Source organism: Leopardus geoffroyi, chromosome A1, assembly GCF_018350155.1.
Source record: "Leopardus geoffroyi isolate Oge1 chromosome A1, O.geoffroyi_Oge1_pat1.0, whole genome shotgun sequence".
Classification (NCBI taxonomy): Eukaryota; Metazoa; Chordata; class Mammalia; order Carnivora; family Felidae; genus Leopardus; species Leopardus geoffroyi.
The window spans coordinates 170,363,177-170,381,583 of NC_059326.1; the positions used below are offsets into that span (position 1 = coordinate 170,363,177).

Here is an 18,407-nt window from a genome sequence, read left to right on the forward strand (position 1 = left end):
TGAATGTTTTCTTACTGCACCATAACTTAGCAAAGCATAATTACACATATACCCTTGATGTATACTAAATGGTTAAACTTAGCCCAGAGGATCAAAGGATAAATTTAAAAATCCAGGAAATGAATTTGAAGAGTGAGGACCTACACTGCCATCTCAGGTCATAAAGAAGGCAGAGGACTATCGACAAAAACTTCTTTGAATGGTTTGGGTCAGACTGTCCCATGAACATTATAATTGCTGGGGTTCAGGAGTAGGCAATGGGGATATCAGTGATCTCGACAGAAATAAAGGCCTTACAGCCTATACAAAGCAGTTGATTTTGTCTGATTCATTTCAATGCAAACACAAATACCATACCTCTGGAAAACACTTGCCCTGTCTATATAATTTTAAATTGTCAAGCTTTTTTGGAATACATTCATGGAGTGCATTAAATCAGCTATTTTGCTTTGGGAGATATAATTTTATATGTTATACTGCTCCACTGAAATGCCATACTGCATTTCTCAGCAGTCTTCATTGGCTAATAATTCAATTATAAACACAATTCATTATTTTCATGTTAGATTAGAAAGCCTTTTGCACTGGCTTGAGCTATCTTCCCAGAGCAAATGGGGCAGTTTATAAAAGGCCAAACCGCAGGGTGGAGCATTGAGAGTATAAAGCATCATATAAAATTTAACCACATTAAATGGAAATCTGCCTTACAGCAAACTGCTTATCTGCAGCTCAGGGCAGCTCAACTTCCCAGATAAAGGCTGCTGCATGACAGCTAGGAGGGGTTCATGTAGTCTCTTTTTCTTTGCTTCTTCACCCTGTTTTATAATTTATTGTCTTTAGTGCATTTCTTCACCTCGTTTTTTTTTTTTCTTTTTTTTCCCTGTCCCTTAGTGAGCAAAGAGGTTGCTCTAATTCTGCGATGCCTTCCCTGAGTCTTTTCATGGATTCCAGGCCTGCTCTTTTTTAGGCTCAGCCGAAACCACTTGTGTCAATTTCTTTCCTTTTCTATTGTATGATCTTTATAAAGGGGGCTATAAGAAGGAAGGCAGGGATCTACAATGATGAATTATTTACTGATGGATAGCATCAGAAATGGGCAGATGAGAACCACTCACTTGTATGGGCACAAGAAATTTTTGCCACCATTAATCAAATTTCTTCTGATCATTCAGTTGAATGGTCTCCTTTCTGCATTTTAAATCCCTGAACATTGATTCACCATTATGGTGACTTTACTGATATGTGCGGCAAACAAAATTTTTCAGGTTACTCCTCTTAATAGTCACTTGGCATTGAATTTCAAGTGCGAAACCAAATTTATCTTCCACCAAGTGTCAAAATTCCAAGGCTACCTGGTCCAGCAAATCATGACAATGTCTTAATTTACTATCAAGGCCTGATGCCTCAATATTTGTATTTCATTCTAAATACATTGCTCATTTTCTTAATTTTTTACATGTACCCAATCTTAGGAGTATGTAAGACAAATACTCAATTTTCCCTAGAAATGGAAGGCATTTCTGCTTTGATTTTGTGATTTTGTGATTTTGTGATTACATCACAGTTTGTTTTGTCTTATCTGGAATAATGACTTCTTGATAGCTTTGTAGGCTATTACATAAATAAATGTTTTGTAAGAAGAAAAATTAATTCTTTAATATTTGCCATAATGAGTGTTATCATTACAACAGAAAATTTGACTAACAGAAGTTAATCAAACTGCTAACTAACTTAAAAATTAATCTTCTAGGGGCTCAGAGCCTAGAGCCTGCTTCAGATTCTCTCTCTCCCTCTCTCTCCCCCACATGTGCTCTGTGTCTCTCAAAAATAAATAAATATTAAAAAATAAAAAAATAATATTTTAATGTAAATGGATTATTGTTTACTAGAGTCATCACTTTAAAAAAAAACTGAAACCTCTTTTAAAAAACCAGTAAATATAAGAAATAGAATCAAAATTATTTGCCAGTGTTTTTTAAAGCAGTTATCTTTTCCTTTTGATTTTAAGCAGTTACTATGTTTATCATTTTTTTCAATTTACCCCTCTGGTCATTCCTTATTGTCTAAACACTGCCAACCCCTCCTTCACTTGATCTTCACCATGTCTTCCCAGAAAAGGAGAAGTCAGGACAAGCATCTTCAGTGACAAGATGCTTCAGAACAGTTATCTCCTTCCTCGTGCGGTCAGAACGAAGCGTGCTATACTGGGGCCCTAAAAATGTCATTCCAGTCACGAGTAAGTTTAATAAACATGGCCTTGCTTTCTCCATCTGTAAAGTAAGAATCGTTCTGTATGATCTCCAATGCCCCCAAATCTGTAAAATACTAAGTATAAAAAAATAACTACCAAGGTTCGTGGGTGACTCGGTCAGTTGAGTGTCTGACTCGCCATTTTGGCTTGGGACGTGATCTTGTAGTTGGTAGGTTCGGCCGGGTGGGACTCTGCACTGGCAGTGTGGAGTATGCTTAGGGTTCTCCCTCTCTCCCACTCTCTGCCCCTCCCCAACAAAATAAATTAATAAACTTAGGAAAAAACTATCTTAAAGACTGTTAAATAACAAAATGCAAGCAAGTAAATTTGAAGGTCTAATTGGCTTATTAAATGATTCATGAATCATGACGCACCCCATCTAGCAAGTAAAGGGGAGCTTCAAGGAGTTAGAAGGGTTTTATAGAAGGAGGGTTATTATTAGCAAAAGAAAAAGATGGCATTCTAGGGAGAAAAGCAAGGTGTCTTATTATGCTGATTATCTCATGTTTTTAGGGGAATGGAGAGGGCCCAAGTAGCAGACTCATTGGTGCAGATTGAAAAATTCCTAGCTGACCTTTTTAAGACTACATTTCCAGGAGTAGTTAAAACTTCACTTAGATTATGTATTATGCACCAGTTTGGGAACTCAGTCTAAGTGCACCATTTGGGGCCCGTGGTGTGTTTGTTTAACAAGACAAATCATAAACAAATTAAATCAATGTTGATGCAGTACAGTAAAACTGAAAATTGGGTAAAGAAACAATTCCCTGACTTTAGAATTAGCTACTCTTAACTAGCCACTTTTATTATCTCAATATTTATTTAAACTTGCTTATTTGGTAATTATTAGAATACCACATTATGGTATAGAATACCATACTTATTTGGTAATTATTAGAGTCTTCCAAGAGCTAACGTAGTTCTAGCCCCTTTTGAAAACTAAAGCGTGTATTTGAATCCCTAACAATTTATTTCCTATAGTAAGAGTGGTCTGAAAAAACTCACCATGGCTTTCAGCATAACCTATTTTATACCAGTGAGAATCTCTAATTTTTGTTGTATTTATCAGCTCTATATTAATATATACTTATTGAATACTTATATTCTATTTACATTGTAATTTTCCTATTTAAAGATATTATCCTTAGGTTTAAAACATGAAGGAATCACAATCTTTGTTAACTGCAATACTGAATAGATTTCTCCCATTACAGGACAAAACAGAACAAGTTCTTGATGAAATGTCTTCTGCACTAGGCTATTTCTAGGAAATTAAACAAAATCTAAGCCATCCTCCAGAAATCTTTACTTGATCTAGGATCCCAGAAACTTCCAAATGAAACTAGGAAAACACCTTTCCTTCACAAGGAATCCTCCAGATTCTTATAATTTACATATACAAAGACCTTTGGTATAGAGCTGGCAGCCAGAGACATAAAAACAGGAACTAATTTTAAGAAAAATATATGACGATTGAATTTGCAACTTGTTATGGCATGACATTTATTATTATTATTACTATTACTATTACTATTATTCCAATAGCAATGGAAGAGGAATTCAAAACTCTGTCCTCAAATATTGAAAAGGGAAATCTCTGATCACTTGTCTCAGAAATACTCCTTTAAAATTCTTCTTTCTTCCATTGAACCCATGTCCTCTTTGGTAGTAATTTACGACTTCTTTTTCCTTCTCAAATTAATATATGTACAGGAGGAAATTAACACTTATCAGTCAACATTTATTTTTGTTATACTTTACAAGTAAGGCATAAAGAAACAGAATTTCAGTATATTTCCTCCAAGAATAATAAACTGTGCCTCACTGCTGTTGTTTAACAATTCAAAAAATAAAGGATGTTTTAAATGTGGGGACGCACTCTTTATCAATAACAAATTTCATTTGATAAAGATAAATTATGCAATGCATGCATGCAGACTAGCAAAAAAAATGAAAGATAGGAACAATTTATTGATGAAATGAACTAATACAAAATATATAAATTGCCCTAGCATTTTGGAATAGAGATCATAAATTTTTTTCATAGTCAACTAAGGTGTGATTAACATTTAAGTACAAAGGCTATTTAACATTTAAACACAAAGGTTTCTCCATGAATTACTTTGGATTTATAGAATCCCTCTTACCAGCATTTCTTTTGAAGCTGCATTTTATGAAAGATGAGATGTTCAAGCACCTTATTCAACTGAGGACTATTCTTCTGAACACATGACCAGGCAGCCACACAGTGCCAGAGTAGGTGGTTAACTTCGTGTCCTTCCTGATTAACTGGCAAATGTTCCTAGAATTAAAATATAAAAATATATCTGAAAAAGAGTTATTTGACTTGAATAAACATGAAAATATACAAATGAAAACACATTACTTTCTTAAACTTCATGTTACTCGATACAGAGCAATTTACTAAAGTACAGTTTTATAAGTACATACAGTATGGAGAAGGAAAAATAATTTTCCCTCTACCCTTCCAGGTTCCTGGATGAGACCTCCCCACCCCTGTTAATAAAAAGATTCACATGAGAAAACTAAACATAAATTTAAGAATGTGTATATATCCTGTACACACGGGAGACACCCAGGAATACTCTTCAAAATGGCCCAAGTCACCACTTCATATAACATCTCTAGCTAAAGACATAAAGGGGGGAGGGGCAGCTATGGAAGGTTAACAGGAAAAGTACAGTAAACAAGGGTAAGGTTGATATGCAGATTTGTCACTGCCTCTCCTCTGATAAGAGTTTCTATATACCTAGAGTCATCCTTGTCTTCCTGGTGCAGAGAGGGAGACACCTTACAAATGGAGATTTCTCTTAAAATGTAAATATCTCTTACAAAAAGAGTAACTTTTACTCAGTTTTCACAGCTTCTCCTGTGTCTGCAATTTCTTAAAAATAACCAGCCTAAAATTATCCTTGTGCTAAAGAAGCATATTTGGGGGCAATGAATTTTGTTTCCCTTCAATTGTTAACCTGAACCTAATGTCTTAATTGATTTTCACATGGGTCCCTTGTGTTCAGTGACATCAGTTTTACACTACGACAGAAATCCTATAATCTCTAAGGGACAATAATTAGACAAAACTGTGCTTCTTAGACCCTATATAATTTAGTTCCCCCTGACACCCAAGGAGAAGAGGACAGGAGAAAGTCTGAACAATGTTCAAACAACAAATCAGGTTTTAAAATGTGGATTTCCACTAAGGGCCAAATATATGTGCCTAGTTAGACATGGTCAATGTCTGCTTAGTAACTATTGTAAAAGCCTACAAATTCAGTGGGAAAAAATGGGCTCTTACCTGTTAGTTTTTTCTTAAAGTGCTTCCTAACAGTTTCATAGATTAATTGGTCTACTAGAGTAACTGGTACAAAGAAACCTGATTTTATTGTTAGACGTGATAAAATAGCACTCTCATTGAATTTTCGCCAACAATACTGTTTCAAATACACATCTTGTGATGTGTACACAATATCACGTGATATTTCATTCTTTAATGTATGCCCCAAAGAAATACTTAAAAAGTCTCCAAAATGCTTTATAACTCTCATTTATTATACAAACAGTAATAAATCTACAATTTAAAGGTAACTTTCATGTTAAGTACTCTTAAGTTGAAAGGCCAGAAGTTCATACACAAATTTTAAATGAAGATATTTTCAGTTTCTGGTAAACTGTTTAGTTAAGTCCCATAGATATGTATTGATCTACTTTTATGTTGAGAACTCGGATGCTGGAGGTAAAAGCCATGAGTAAGATAATGCTTCTACATAAGGCTACTGACTGTGGGGAACAACAATTCAGAAAAGCAAATGAAAACAAGCCAATGTTTAGAATATTAGAATACTCCATGAAAAGCTTTATTTTAAAGTAATATAAGACATAAGACTGAGATGTACTGACTTCAGTAAATGCACACAGTTTATCCAAGTAACTCAGTTTTCTGCCTTGCAGGAGAGCCTACCCCAAAATGGAAAAATCTTATAAATGAAATTCTTTTCTCAAACTGCTCTGTCTCAGCCCGGATGCCTGACAGCCCTCCTGTTGCAAACTTATTCTGAATAAATATGTAAGTAGCTATGTGAAACTTGTGACTGGCTTGACTAACTAACGGTCAATATTTTGTGTTTTTTTTAAATCATGTACACCGCATACTTCCATAGACCATTCAGTTAAGTCAAAAATTATTGGTAACAAACTTATGCACTTATCACCAAAGACAATTCCCAAATGTCAAGATTAGACAATGAGCAAGATTTACGCTTTATTTTCAATTTTCTATGATACCATTTTCACTCATCCCTGAGAAAGAAAAAGCAGCCTCTGATGTCCAGAGCTGATTTGACAACAATATTCTTACAAGCTAGTCTGACGCTCACAGCCTGATCATTTTGTTTTATTGCTAGATATAAACTCACAGAATATCAACCTCAGACAATATTATTCTGAGACCATGCTAAATAAATTTAAAAAAGAAAAAGACTTGGTAAATTTTTTCTAAGCACAGACAAAACTCACTGTACCACTCACAAAATACCCAATCACAGATTTGCCCCTACTTTCTGACAGCATCAAATCTGCTTCTTTAGACCTTCCGCCAAATCACCCGAAGTCCAAATTCTATAGTAGGTTCAATGTGACACCTTCCTACTGCCATATCCCCTAGTTCCTTGGGTATGTGTTCTCTGCAACAAATAAGGAACCCACTTAGCTTTGGCATAAGGGCATCCAAATCATCAAGAGCAACTAAACCTGCCACACCCATGAATTTTCCAGATTAGTGAGGCTTATCACTCCTCCTCATGCATTTTATATAGTTCAAGCATTTGCATGGAAATCTTGCTAAAGTTTCATCCTTGCTCTTTTTCAAAAGAAGAAATATATTTTCCAAACTTGAATGAATTGATATAATGATGATCATGAAGTGATTTAATACAATCACCATGTATATTATCAGTGCGGTAGGACAAGAGGGAGAAATGCTCTTGAAGGTATAAGGTAGTGTAGAGTTCTCTGCCTTTACACTAAATCAGTCCTATTCAAGGTGTGGCTGGCAGATAAGTGCCATCTGCAAATGGTTAACTACAGTACAGAAATAAAGAATACATATTTAGAAACATTTATAACAATCTGACAGTTAATTTTAAATATTTTCAGTCTAATAAAAAAATTAATTTCCTCTTTTTATATCTTTTTTGTTTCATTTTCAGTAATTCATTATTAATGTAGTTTACAAAATTATCAGTCTGTGATAGTTTGGAATTTTTTTTTTTAAGTTGAGAGGGCCCTTTTTTTAACACAGATTGTATGAGAAACACTGAGCAGTGCATTAAATGACTCCCAGAGAACTTTTTCTTTTCACCCCCTTCCCTACCTCCCTCTTTCCTCTCTTCCTTCTTTCCTTTGTTTTCTTGGCTTTATGACTCCTTCCTATAGTTCTTTTGTCTCTTCCATAGTCTAAAGCTGGGCAACTGGACCATGTTGGTTTGCAAACTGGACCCTGTACCCAGAGATCCAGCTGAGATTAAAGGAAGAGATGGGCCGCTCTCTCAAGGCTGCACACTTAAAAATGGTTCCAGCTGTGGGAACAGTGAGCAGAACATAGATTCCAAGGACAGGGAAGGGGGTGAGGAGCCTCAGATTGCCCAGGGCCAGCTCGTGGGTCTACCAGTGGCCATATCCTCTTGATTATGTCCTCCAATAAGCTATCGGTTGCAGCTGTACAATACCTATTTTGAAAAGCTCACTCACAAAAGTGCTGTTAATCTACTGTTGGCTGAAATTTCAGATAACCACATCAGCTTGAATTTTATGCAAATTTGAGTACTCAAGCTCTGAATGTCTGACCAGGCTCTCTTTTATAACAGAAATGAGCTTTGAAGGATAGGCTGTATTGTGGCTGGTTAGAGATAGCTTTTGGAGTTTCATCCTTGCTTTCAGTCATTTGGTGCATGGTTGACATTGCCATTAAAGGACCTCTCAACACAAATGTCCTACTTCAATAATAGGACATGAATCATAAGATGATGTTCCTAATTTTAAAGAACCTGTGTCTCAATCTAACCCATTTCCTAGTAACCATGTACGGTTACACTATAGCACAAAATGTCCCAAATTTGATAGTGCCTTTGGCTTGCTAGTACATTAAAGGATGAGATTGCTAACCACATGTGAATGTAAATGCTGTGTGCTTCCTAGTTTTTAGAAAACGATTTGTACTTTAGGATAGCTACAACTATTTAGTAAAGGGTCTACTGCATTTCGGTTGCGTTTTAATCTACCATCTCCAAAAAACTATGTTGTTATTATCATGTGACAATTGTACTCAGCAAATTCGGCTCTGCTAGTGAGCAAAAGACAGAGAACTCAATCCTGTGTTCTGGCTCTGCATGCCACAGAGCTAGTTAAAGTGCATCATTTGTCAAAGTCAATGGGAACCTTGCCTCTGAATCAGCTTAAAAGGACATTAAAAGGAGAAATGGGCTCTAGAAGCAGGGAGGGGAAATTTCCTATTGTTATATAGTGTATATAATACACTTCTATACTCTTATATAGTGTATATAATGTGTATATCCTACAGAATTCTTTATTTTTCAGCAGTGTTATAGTAGTACTTGGAAAACAAATTAAATATGCTTTTACTCCGATGCTCATAAACATATTAAAAACAAAATATGTTGCAGTGACCAAAATATGCTGGCATGGACCTTTCAGCATTATTGGAAGATGAGGGCTGTCTATTATGGTGTGCCAATAACAAAGAAGGGAGAGGGTCGAATACAGATGTATTGTTTATATTCCCTTTTCCTCTCCGTTTCCCAGGTCTTCTCGCAGTAGGTGAGAGAGATGGGTATCGAATGGCTAAGTACTCAACTGAACTGGAGGGGCTGACTTAGACAAAGCTACACTGAAGACACTGGGCTGAAACTGGGGAGCAATGTTCAAACGTGCAATCAAGCACTGAATCAGTTAGCTGAACCAGAAGTTGTAGTAGCACTGTGGCTACACTACCTTTTCTCTTCTTTATATGGTGTGGCACTGGGAGGGGGCAAAAGGAGGGAATAAATCTGACAGGCTAAAAGCTGTTCTAATGCCCTCACAGAATCACAGTTATAGAGCTGAGATAGAACATAGAAAAGATTGAAACAAAGCTCTTTGTTCTCTGTTGAAAAAGGAACAAAGACTTAGTGACTTGTCCCACTCTCAGCAGTTAACATTCTTTTCATGTGTTAACACCTTGCTCCTTCCAGCTCAGTCAAAGCTGTACCAGTGGTAAGCTTCCATTTCCTTGTGGCATTTGTGCACCAAGAGTGGCAAGAACAGATAGGTTCTTAAAGAGAAGCAGAATCAACATTGAAGTTTGCCTCTTCATAACCAGAACACTCATATTGTCAAGATTTCACAATATCTTATTTTTTTAAGCAAAAACACTCAAATCACTCCATTAAGCACAACTAACCACATTGTAAAACAATTATTTAATCAGCATAATCATGCCCTTAGATGAAAATTATTGTATTTAACTGCCTAAATTAAAGTGAGTTCCTAAATACAATGTTCAGTGATCATTGTTTACATTTTCATGGCACTCACTAATTTACAAGGCACATCTTCACAACTCCATAGATTAGAGTGAATATGATGATGATGGTGGTGGTGGTGATGGTGTTGATGGTGACGATGTCTTGTTCAAAGATAAGAATTTGGGGGTTTAGAGAGCCCAACGGACCTCGTCTGAATCAGTCAGTTGCTAGCAGGTCTTAACTCTTCATGATCAGTGTTCTTACAGTTGTTCCATATCTTAGATTATATATTTACTGTTAAAACATTTTTAAACTTAAAAACAAGATCCCTTTTGTTCATGAAGTAATTGGTGTTCATTAGTAATTATAACCAAAAGGTTCAAATTACTTAGCATATGTCACTCTATGTCAATGATGGAGCAACAGTAAAGCTAGAATGATGACATAGATGTGGTTAAATATGTTTCCTTTAATACTTATATTTTACTTGATTTTAGAAAGGGCCCAAGGGAGGCACATGGGTGGCTCAGCTGGATGAGCATCCTACTCTGGATTTTGGCCCAGGTCATGATGTCTCAGTTCATGAGTTCAAGCCCCATAGATGGCCCATGCTGGCAGTGTGGAGCCTGCTTGGGATTCTCTCTCTCTCTCTCTCTCTCTCTCTCTCTCTCTCTCCCTCCCTCTCTCTCTCTCTCTCTCTCCCCCTTCCCAGCTTGCTCTCTCTCTCTCTTAAAGTAAATACATAAACTTTAAACACACACACACACACACACACACACACACACACACACATTTAGAAAGGGCTGAAGGGAGGGGCACCTGGGTGACTCAGTCAGTTTAGTGTCTGACATTTGATTTCAGCTCAGGTCATGATTTCACGGTTCCTGAGATCGAGTCCCACATCAGCCTCTGCACTGACAGTGGGAAGCCTGCTCGGAAGTCTCTTTCTCCCTCTGTCTCTGCCCCTCCTGTGTGAACATGTACCTGCACACGGACACACACACACATACACACTCTAAATAAATAAACAAACGAACTTTACTCTCTTAAGAAACAAAAACAAATACAAACAAACAAAAATTTAGAAAGGGCCCAAGGGAAGCATGGGAAAATTGTAAGGCAACTCATAACTATTTGAAAAATAGTCTTTCTCAAAAATTTTTAGTGGTTTCAACTTCTCTTATGTTAAACATATTTTTTCCTTTTTAAGAAATTATTAGAAAAACAAATTTTCTGTTTGTAAACTATGAAATAATAAGTCTATACAACAAAAAATAAAATAACAAAAGAATCAAGGTTTTAAAGTGTTCACTGCTTTCTTTTGGAGTATATGTGAGAAGAGGAAATATATTATGAGCCCCAGAGATTTAAGTTTGTCTTCTGACGTACATCAGCCTATAACATATATGAACAAATTATATGGTTCACTGTAGTTCTGTTGGCATAATACATAGTTTATTACAGACCAAGCAATTATATGATTGGGATAGTTTTCTCTAATGTTAATCACTAATGTCCGAGTTAGAAATTAAAAGAAAATTTTTCATATTTTCATATTTTCATAGGAATTATTTTATTTCCTCAATTTTGAACCATTTAAAAACATTTCAATTGATTTAAATAGCACTTTAAATGTTATTACACATGAATTACGGCAGCATAAAATACTACAAATGCTCTCATTAATAGCCTGTACTTTATGTACTTTCCTTTTAATGTAAATGTAACATCTTAAAATCCTCATTATAAGTTAATCTAAATTGGGGTGCAATTTCCAATTAAATTGCTGAGATGGAATCTATAAGGAAAAAGGCATTATGACACTACTCTATTTAAAGTAGTGGTGCTGCATATTGATGCCTACTAATCTTATTAACTACATTTCCCCTGTCCAGGAAATGTGCATATGGTTTAGTGTTTTTGCTGTTCATTCCTCTCCCCGGCCCCACCTCCAGCTAAACTCATCTTCTGCAATGTTACTGTATTGGCACGCACAATTATTTCATCATATGCTATCTGATTCATTACATACTAGGATATACTCACCATATCTGAACCTATGTTCTTATAGCTTTTCTTGTTTTCGACAGGGTTAAAAATTGATCCAGAAGGGAGTTCTCTTTTACATATTATTTCCATGGTTTTCAGAATGAATTGCATATTTGACAAGATGTTTGGATACTTGTAATATGACCCTCCAGAGAAAGAAAGTGCTATTGTAAGAAAAATAATTTGTGATAATTATGTCATTAATATCTTGCATTATGTTTCATTTTGTTTCAGTTACTAAAATATAATGAAACTTAGTGTGTAGATGATGAAACTGCTATCCATTTCCGAATCTCTTCAAGATTTCTAATGTTATGTATGACCCCTGGTGGTATAATAGAAAACTGCAAGGTAAATAATACATAACAGTTTATAATTCAGAACAGCAATTGGTATAATGGTTGAACACCTAATTAAGTACAGTTACTGTACAACAATGCTTTGAAATTTCCAGGTGAAAATAAATACATTTATAACATATACTCTATTCATAATGGATACTTTGAAACTGTAATCCTACAAACAAACCAAGTCATTGCTTTTAACCCTACATTCTCCAGTTTTATTTCTTTTCAAGATGTTATTGTTGTTGATTTCTTAGAAAATATATTTTAAATACAGCAACAATTATTATCATTTAACATAACACTATGTTGGTATTTAACAGAACCATATTTATGCTGTTCTTTTTATAAACTTCTGGACAATTTTTGAGTTTCAATCTACTGAGAGTGGAAAAATTAGTAATAACTACTCTTCTACTGGGTGGCTACATAAATAGGAAGCAGTTGCTAATGGCCCCAGGTAGAAATCATTCTATTGTTGAAGACAAAGATGTAGCATATGTAAGGCTCTACTTAACAGTATTTGAGAGCAGGGCAAAATCTGGGGCTTTTATCCTTATATGGAACAAAGATGTTGGTTTTTTCAGGATATATCTACAAGAACAAGCTAATGTGATAAATTGAGGTTTTATGCAAATGATTTTTCAAAATTTATTTGCCACCATCATCTGATTATTTGTTGAGTCACTATGCTGAACACAGTGAGGAGTTGAAAGAGGATTTATAATGTATGAAGAAATCAAAACAAGTGGCACTCTAGCCAGGAATTCTTGCTCTGCTAGTCTACGATCTTACCTTGGTTTTATGCCCTGTCCAAATTGGTAGTAGTGGTGCATACTGGTCACTCTCCAAAGCACTTCCACCATTACCTTCTATTCCCTCCTCCATGACTTTTTCCACAAATATCCCCTTTCTTGTATCTCGAGTCTCTTAATCTCTTACCCTACAACATACTAGTCTTTTCCACTTTTGACTTTTTTTTTAATTCAATCCACTTAAACTAAAAAGTTTATTTAAAATTTTAAAAAAGAAAACCAAAGCAGGGGGCATCACAATCCCGGACTTCAAGCTATACCACAAAGCTGTAATCAGCAAGACAGTATGGGACTGGCATAAGAACAGACACTCAGATCAATGGAACAGAATAGAGAACCCAGAAATGGACCCACAAACGTATGGCCAACTAATCTTTGACAAAGCAGGAAAGAATATCCAATGGAATAAAGACAGTCTCTTCAGCAAGTGGTGCTGGGAAAACTGGACAGCCACATGCAGAAGAATGAACCTGGACCACTTTCTTACACCATGCACACAAACTCAAAATGGATGAAAGACCTAAATGTAAGACAGGAAGCCATCAAAATCCTCAAGGAGAAAGCAGGCAAAAACCTCTTTGATCCTGCCCGCAGCAATTTCTTATTCAACATGTCTCCAGAGGCAAGGGAAACAAAAGCAAAAATGAACTACTGGGACCTCATCAAAATAAAGAGCTTCTGCACTGCGAAGGAAACAATCAGCAAAACTAAAAGGCAACCGACAGAATGGGAGAAGATATTTGCAAATGACATATCAGATAAAGGGTCAGTATCCAAAATCTATAAAGAACTGCTCAGACTCAACACCCAAAAAACAAATAATCCAGTGAAGAAATGGGCAAAAGACATGAGTCTTTTGGAGTAGACACTTCTCCAAACAAGTAGACACTTCTCCAAAGAAGACATCCAGATGGCCAACCGACACGTGAAAAAATGCTCAACATCACTCATCATCAGGGAAATACAAATCAAAACCACAATGAGATACCACCTTACACCTGTCAGAATGGCTAACATGAACAATTCAGGCAACAACAGATGTAGGCGAGGATGAGGAGAAAGAGGATCTCTTTTGCATTGTTGGTGGGAATGCAAGCTGGTGCAGCCAATCTGGAAAACAGTAGGGAGGTTCCTCAGAAAACTAAAACTAGAACTACCCTACGACCCAGCAATTGCACTACTAGGCATTTATCCACGGGATACAGGTGTGCTGTTTGGAAGGGACACATGCACCCCTATGTTTATAGCAGCACTATCAACAATAGCCAAAGTATGGAAAGAGCCCAAATGTCCATCAACGGATGAATGGATAAAGAAAATGTGGTGTGTATATACAATGGAGTATTACTTGGCAATCAAAAAGAATGAAATCTTGCCATTTGCAACTACGTGGATGGAACTGGAGGGCATTATGCTAAGTGAAATTAGTCAGAGAAAGACAAAAATCATATGACTTCACTCATATGAGGACTTTAAGAGACAAAACAGATGCACATAAGGGAAGGGAAACAAAAATAATATAAAAACAGGGAGGGGGACAAAACATAAGAGACTCATAAATATGGAGAACAAACTTAGGGTTGCTGGAGGGGTGATGGGCTAAATAGGTAAGGGGCATTAAGGAATCTACTCCTGAAATCATTGTTTCACTATATGCTAACTAATTTGAATGTAAATTTTAAAAAATAAAGTTAAATTATAAAATAAAAAAAATTGTTTTAAGTTTTTTGAAAAGATTAATTGATAAGACTCACCAAGGAAAAAAAAAGAGGACTCAAATAAGTAAAATCAGAACTAAAAGTAGATGCTACTATAGAAATGCAAAGGATCCTAAGAGACTACTATGAACAATTATACACCAGCAAGTTAGATAAGGTAGGAGAAATGGATAAATTCCTACGACCATATAACTTACCAAAATTGAATCAAGATGAAAGAGAAAATATAAACAAAGTGATTATTGACAAGGAAATTGAATCAGTAATCAAAAACCTCCCAACAAAGACCAGACAGCTTCACTGATGAATTCTATCAAATATTTAAAAAGAATACAAATCCTTCTCAAACTCTTCCAAAACATATGGAAGAGAAAGGAACTCTTCTAAACTCATTTTACAAGGCCAACATTACCCTACCAAAATCAGACAAGGATGCCACAAGAAAAGAAAATGACAGGCCAATATCCATGATGAACATATATCCACAAATCCTCAAAAAAAATATTAGCAAATCAAATTCATCAATATATTAAAAGGATCACACACCATGATCGAGTGGGATTTATTCCAGAGATACAAAGATGGTACAACATCCTCAGATCAGTCAATGTGATACACCAGGGTAACAAAATGAAGGCTAAAAATCATATGATCATCTCAATAAATGCAGAAAAATCATTGGATGAAATTCAACATCTATGTATGATTTTTAAAACTCTCAACAAAGCCAGTATAGAGGGAGTGTAACTCAACATAATAAAGGCCACATATGACAAGGCCACAGTTAACATCATATTTATAAAAGGCATCTAAATTGGAAAGGAAGAAGTGAAACTGTCTTTTGACCTTGTTTTTTCATCCAAACTATTGACATATTTCTCTTTCTTTTATAGATAACTTTTTGTAATAGTTCACTATCTCTGTCTCATGCTTAAACTTTCCCTTCACTCTTTATTTACCTGCAATCTGAATTTTGCTTCCACCTCTCCACTGGGAATGCTCCCAAGATCAACAGTGACTTTATGCTTACAGAAAGCCATCACTTTCAGACCTCCTACCATTTAATACTTCAATAGCTCTTCATAATGTTGATCTTCTTGAACCTCCCCTCTTTGGATTTCTATGTCATCACTCCCTCCTATTTCCCTTCATTAACATATGTCACCCCAGTAATTTATTAAATGTTTATGTTCCCCAAGCCTATTCCTAGAATTAATTTCCCACTACCACCACCTCCCACCCCCCAGATTATTTCAGCCTTGTTAACATGGATGACTGTCAAATCATGTACGTTAATATCCAAGAAATAAGTGAATTCCAGACTTTGTTTATTTCTCTTGTTCCAAGTCTATATTTCCAACTGCTCACTGGGTATATACACCCGAGTGACCTTTAAAACTCAATATGTCCTGGGGCGCCTGGGTGGCGCAGTCGGTTAAGCGTCCGACTTCAGCCAGGTCACGATCTTGCGGTCCGTGAGTTCAAGCCCCGCGTCAGGCTCTGGGCTGATGGCTCGGAGCCTGGAGCCTGTTTCCGATTCTGTGTCTCCCTCTCTCTCTGCCCCTCCCCCGTTCATGCTCTGTCTCTCTCTGTCCCAAAAATAAATAAACGTTGAAAAAAAAAAAAAAAAAAAAAAAAGTTTAAAACTCAATATGTCCAGTGTTTCTCCAAATGTTTTTCAGTTTAGAATACCATTATCTTGACTCTATTTGTCAATATGTAAAATTTAAGATTCCTCCTGAATTCCTCATTTTCCCTTATATACAGCCTGGATCCAATTGATCACCCAATCCACTGTCTTTTTTTCCTAAACATTTTCCAAAACAATTTTACTCTATTTCATTCCCATTTTCAAAGTTCATAATCTTTAACATCTCCTGCCCAACTAATGTCATAGCTAACTGATGTCCTGTATCCACTCTCTCTTTACTCCAGTTCAGCATCTACATTGCCACCAATGTTACCTTACTAAAATATAAAATTAACTTTCTTGAAATCTGGAAAGGTAGACATGATTACAGATGAGGAAACTGAGTCACAGACAAGGTCATGTATTTAAGTAGGAAAGTTAAAACCCATGCAATCTGGCCCAGAAGCTGTGTTCTGCAAAACTGTACCTATTATCTTTCATGAAAAATAAAATACAGCTTATGTTCTTTATAGTGATAGTCTGAGCTTCTCAAACTATAACATAAAACATTTATTAAGTGTAGAAAATAAAAGATAGTCTACCGTATAAATATGGTTGAAGCCTAAGTAAATGTTGTTTAAAAGTTCCTAGGTGACCATGCAGGAAATATATAAAAAGTCGTAAAAAGACCAAATAGCCAATCTGTCGAAAGAAAAAGAAAAAAGTATTTTTGTGCTGCATCAATAAATGTGTAAAAACTATGAGGAAAATAAACCATTTTATTGTTACATTTGCTTTGATGAAACAATTTCAGACTCACTTGAGATTATGTGCTTTTGAAATAACTTTAAGACATTTATATCAAGATTGAAAGACTGGTTCAGCCAAAAACCTTTTACAAATCGTCTCTACATTATATATAATGACCAGTACCGACTGCTATTCTGTTCTATGTCCTATAGAACAGTATTTTTCAAATCACAAGTCATGCCCCTTAACTGAGTCATGAAATCAACTGAGAGGGGATTTTTAAACAAAATAGAAGAGAAGAGAAAATATCATAGTACATTGCACAGTTCAATATATAAATCAGTGAGTATTACGTGTGTGCTGGGTTGCAATGCAGAAGATATTTCTTCCCATGAGTCTCAGCCAAAACAGTTTTAAACACATTTCTTTAGATAATTTTGAGAAATGTTCTGCTGGTGCATACTATGCTACACTAAGATCCCAATTCCCCTATGAAGAAAAAGTCATTGCTGAATAAACACTGCCCTCTTACCTCCATCAAGTTTCCTGTAGAGCAAGTTTGTTTGACATTGAATATGGAAAATGGAATATCTGCAAAAATATATGATATGCAAGTTTTCACAGAAAATGAGAGAAAACCCCCACAAACGATAGAAATAAATAGAACACAAATTCCTTAACTGCTAAATCAAAAGATTTGGGGGAAAAAAAAACAAATAAAGCAGTATCACTGTCAAGATATAGATAGTCCAAATCAAATCCTCTTAATAGTGATGCAGGTTAGTGTCAGATCCACATGTAAAAAAATAATAATAAAATAAAAAGGATGAATCTACCCAGTGGCAGTGATTCAACCAAGACAATTTAACAAATAAGTGGCAACACTGGGTTTTGAACCCAAGACTATGTGTTGCACCAAAAGTCATGAACTTTCTGTTACAGCTGTGATTTCCAAATACTTTTATCACAAAATTCTATTGATAAAATAAATTCTGAGAATGCACCATCAGTATTTATATATGTATCTATAAATTATGAACATGCACCATCTATAGACTTAAAAAAATAAAAAGAAAATGTGTATAAAGCATACCCAAGGAATCTCTTCATATAGACCACTTTGATATAGTACTGTACTTCTCTAAGAGATTGAAGTTAGATGGGAAGTGGAAATTGTCAAATCATTTAAAAGAATATTGCAGCATTCTAAGCGGGAGTATTAAAATCAAAATACCTATTGTTATAGACGTTGAATGAAAAAATAATAAGAAGGGGAATAATTTGCAAGGAATTAGAGATGGATATTGAAAGG

At 35.6% G+C, this 18,407-nt stretch overlaps 1 protein-coding gene across 4 annotated transcripts in view; it reads right to left on the reverse strand.

Annotated features, from left to right (window-relative positions):
- TMEM232 (transmembrane protein 232) overlaps positions 1–18,407 on the reverse strand; it is a 210,323-nt gene that overhangs the window by 148,690 nt on the left and 43,226 nt on the right. For all 4 annotated transcript variants that reach the window (XM_045500592.1, XM_045500600.1, XM_045500584.1 and 1 more), the window contains 3 exons: positions 16,948–17,047; positions 11,836–12,002; positions 4,399–4,553 (listed from right to left, as the gene is read on the reverse strand). In XM_045500592.1, coding sequence (XP_045356548.1) covers positions 4,399–4,553; positions 11,836–12,002; positions 16,948–17,047 — 422 coding nt within the window. The remainder of the gene's footprint in view (positions 1–4,398; positions 4,554–11,835; positions 12,003–16,947; positions 17,048–18,407) is intronic.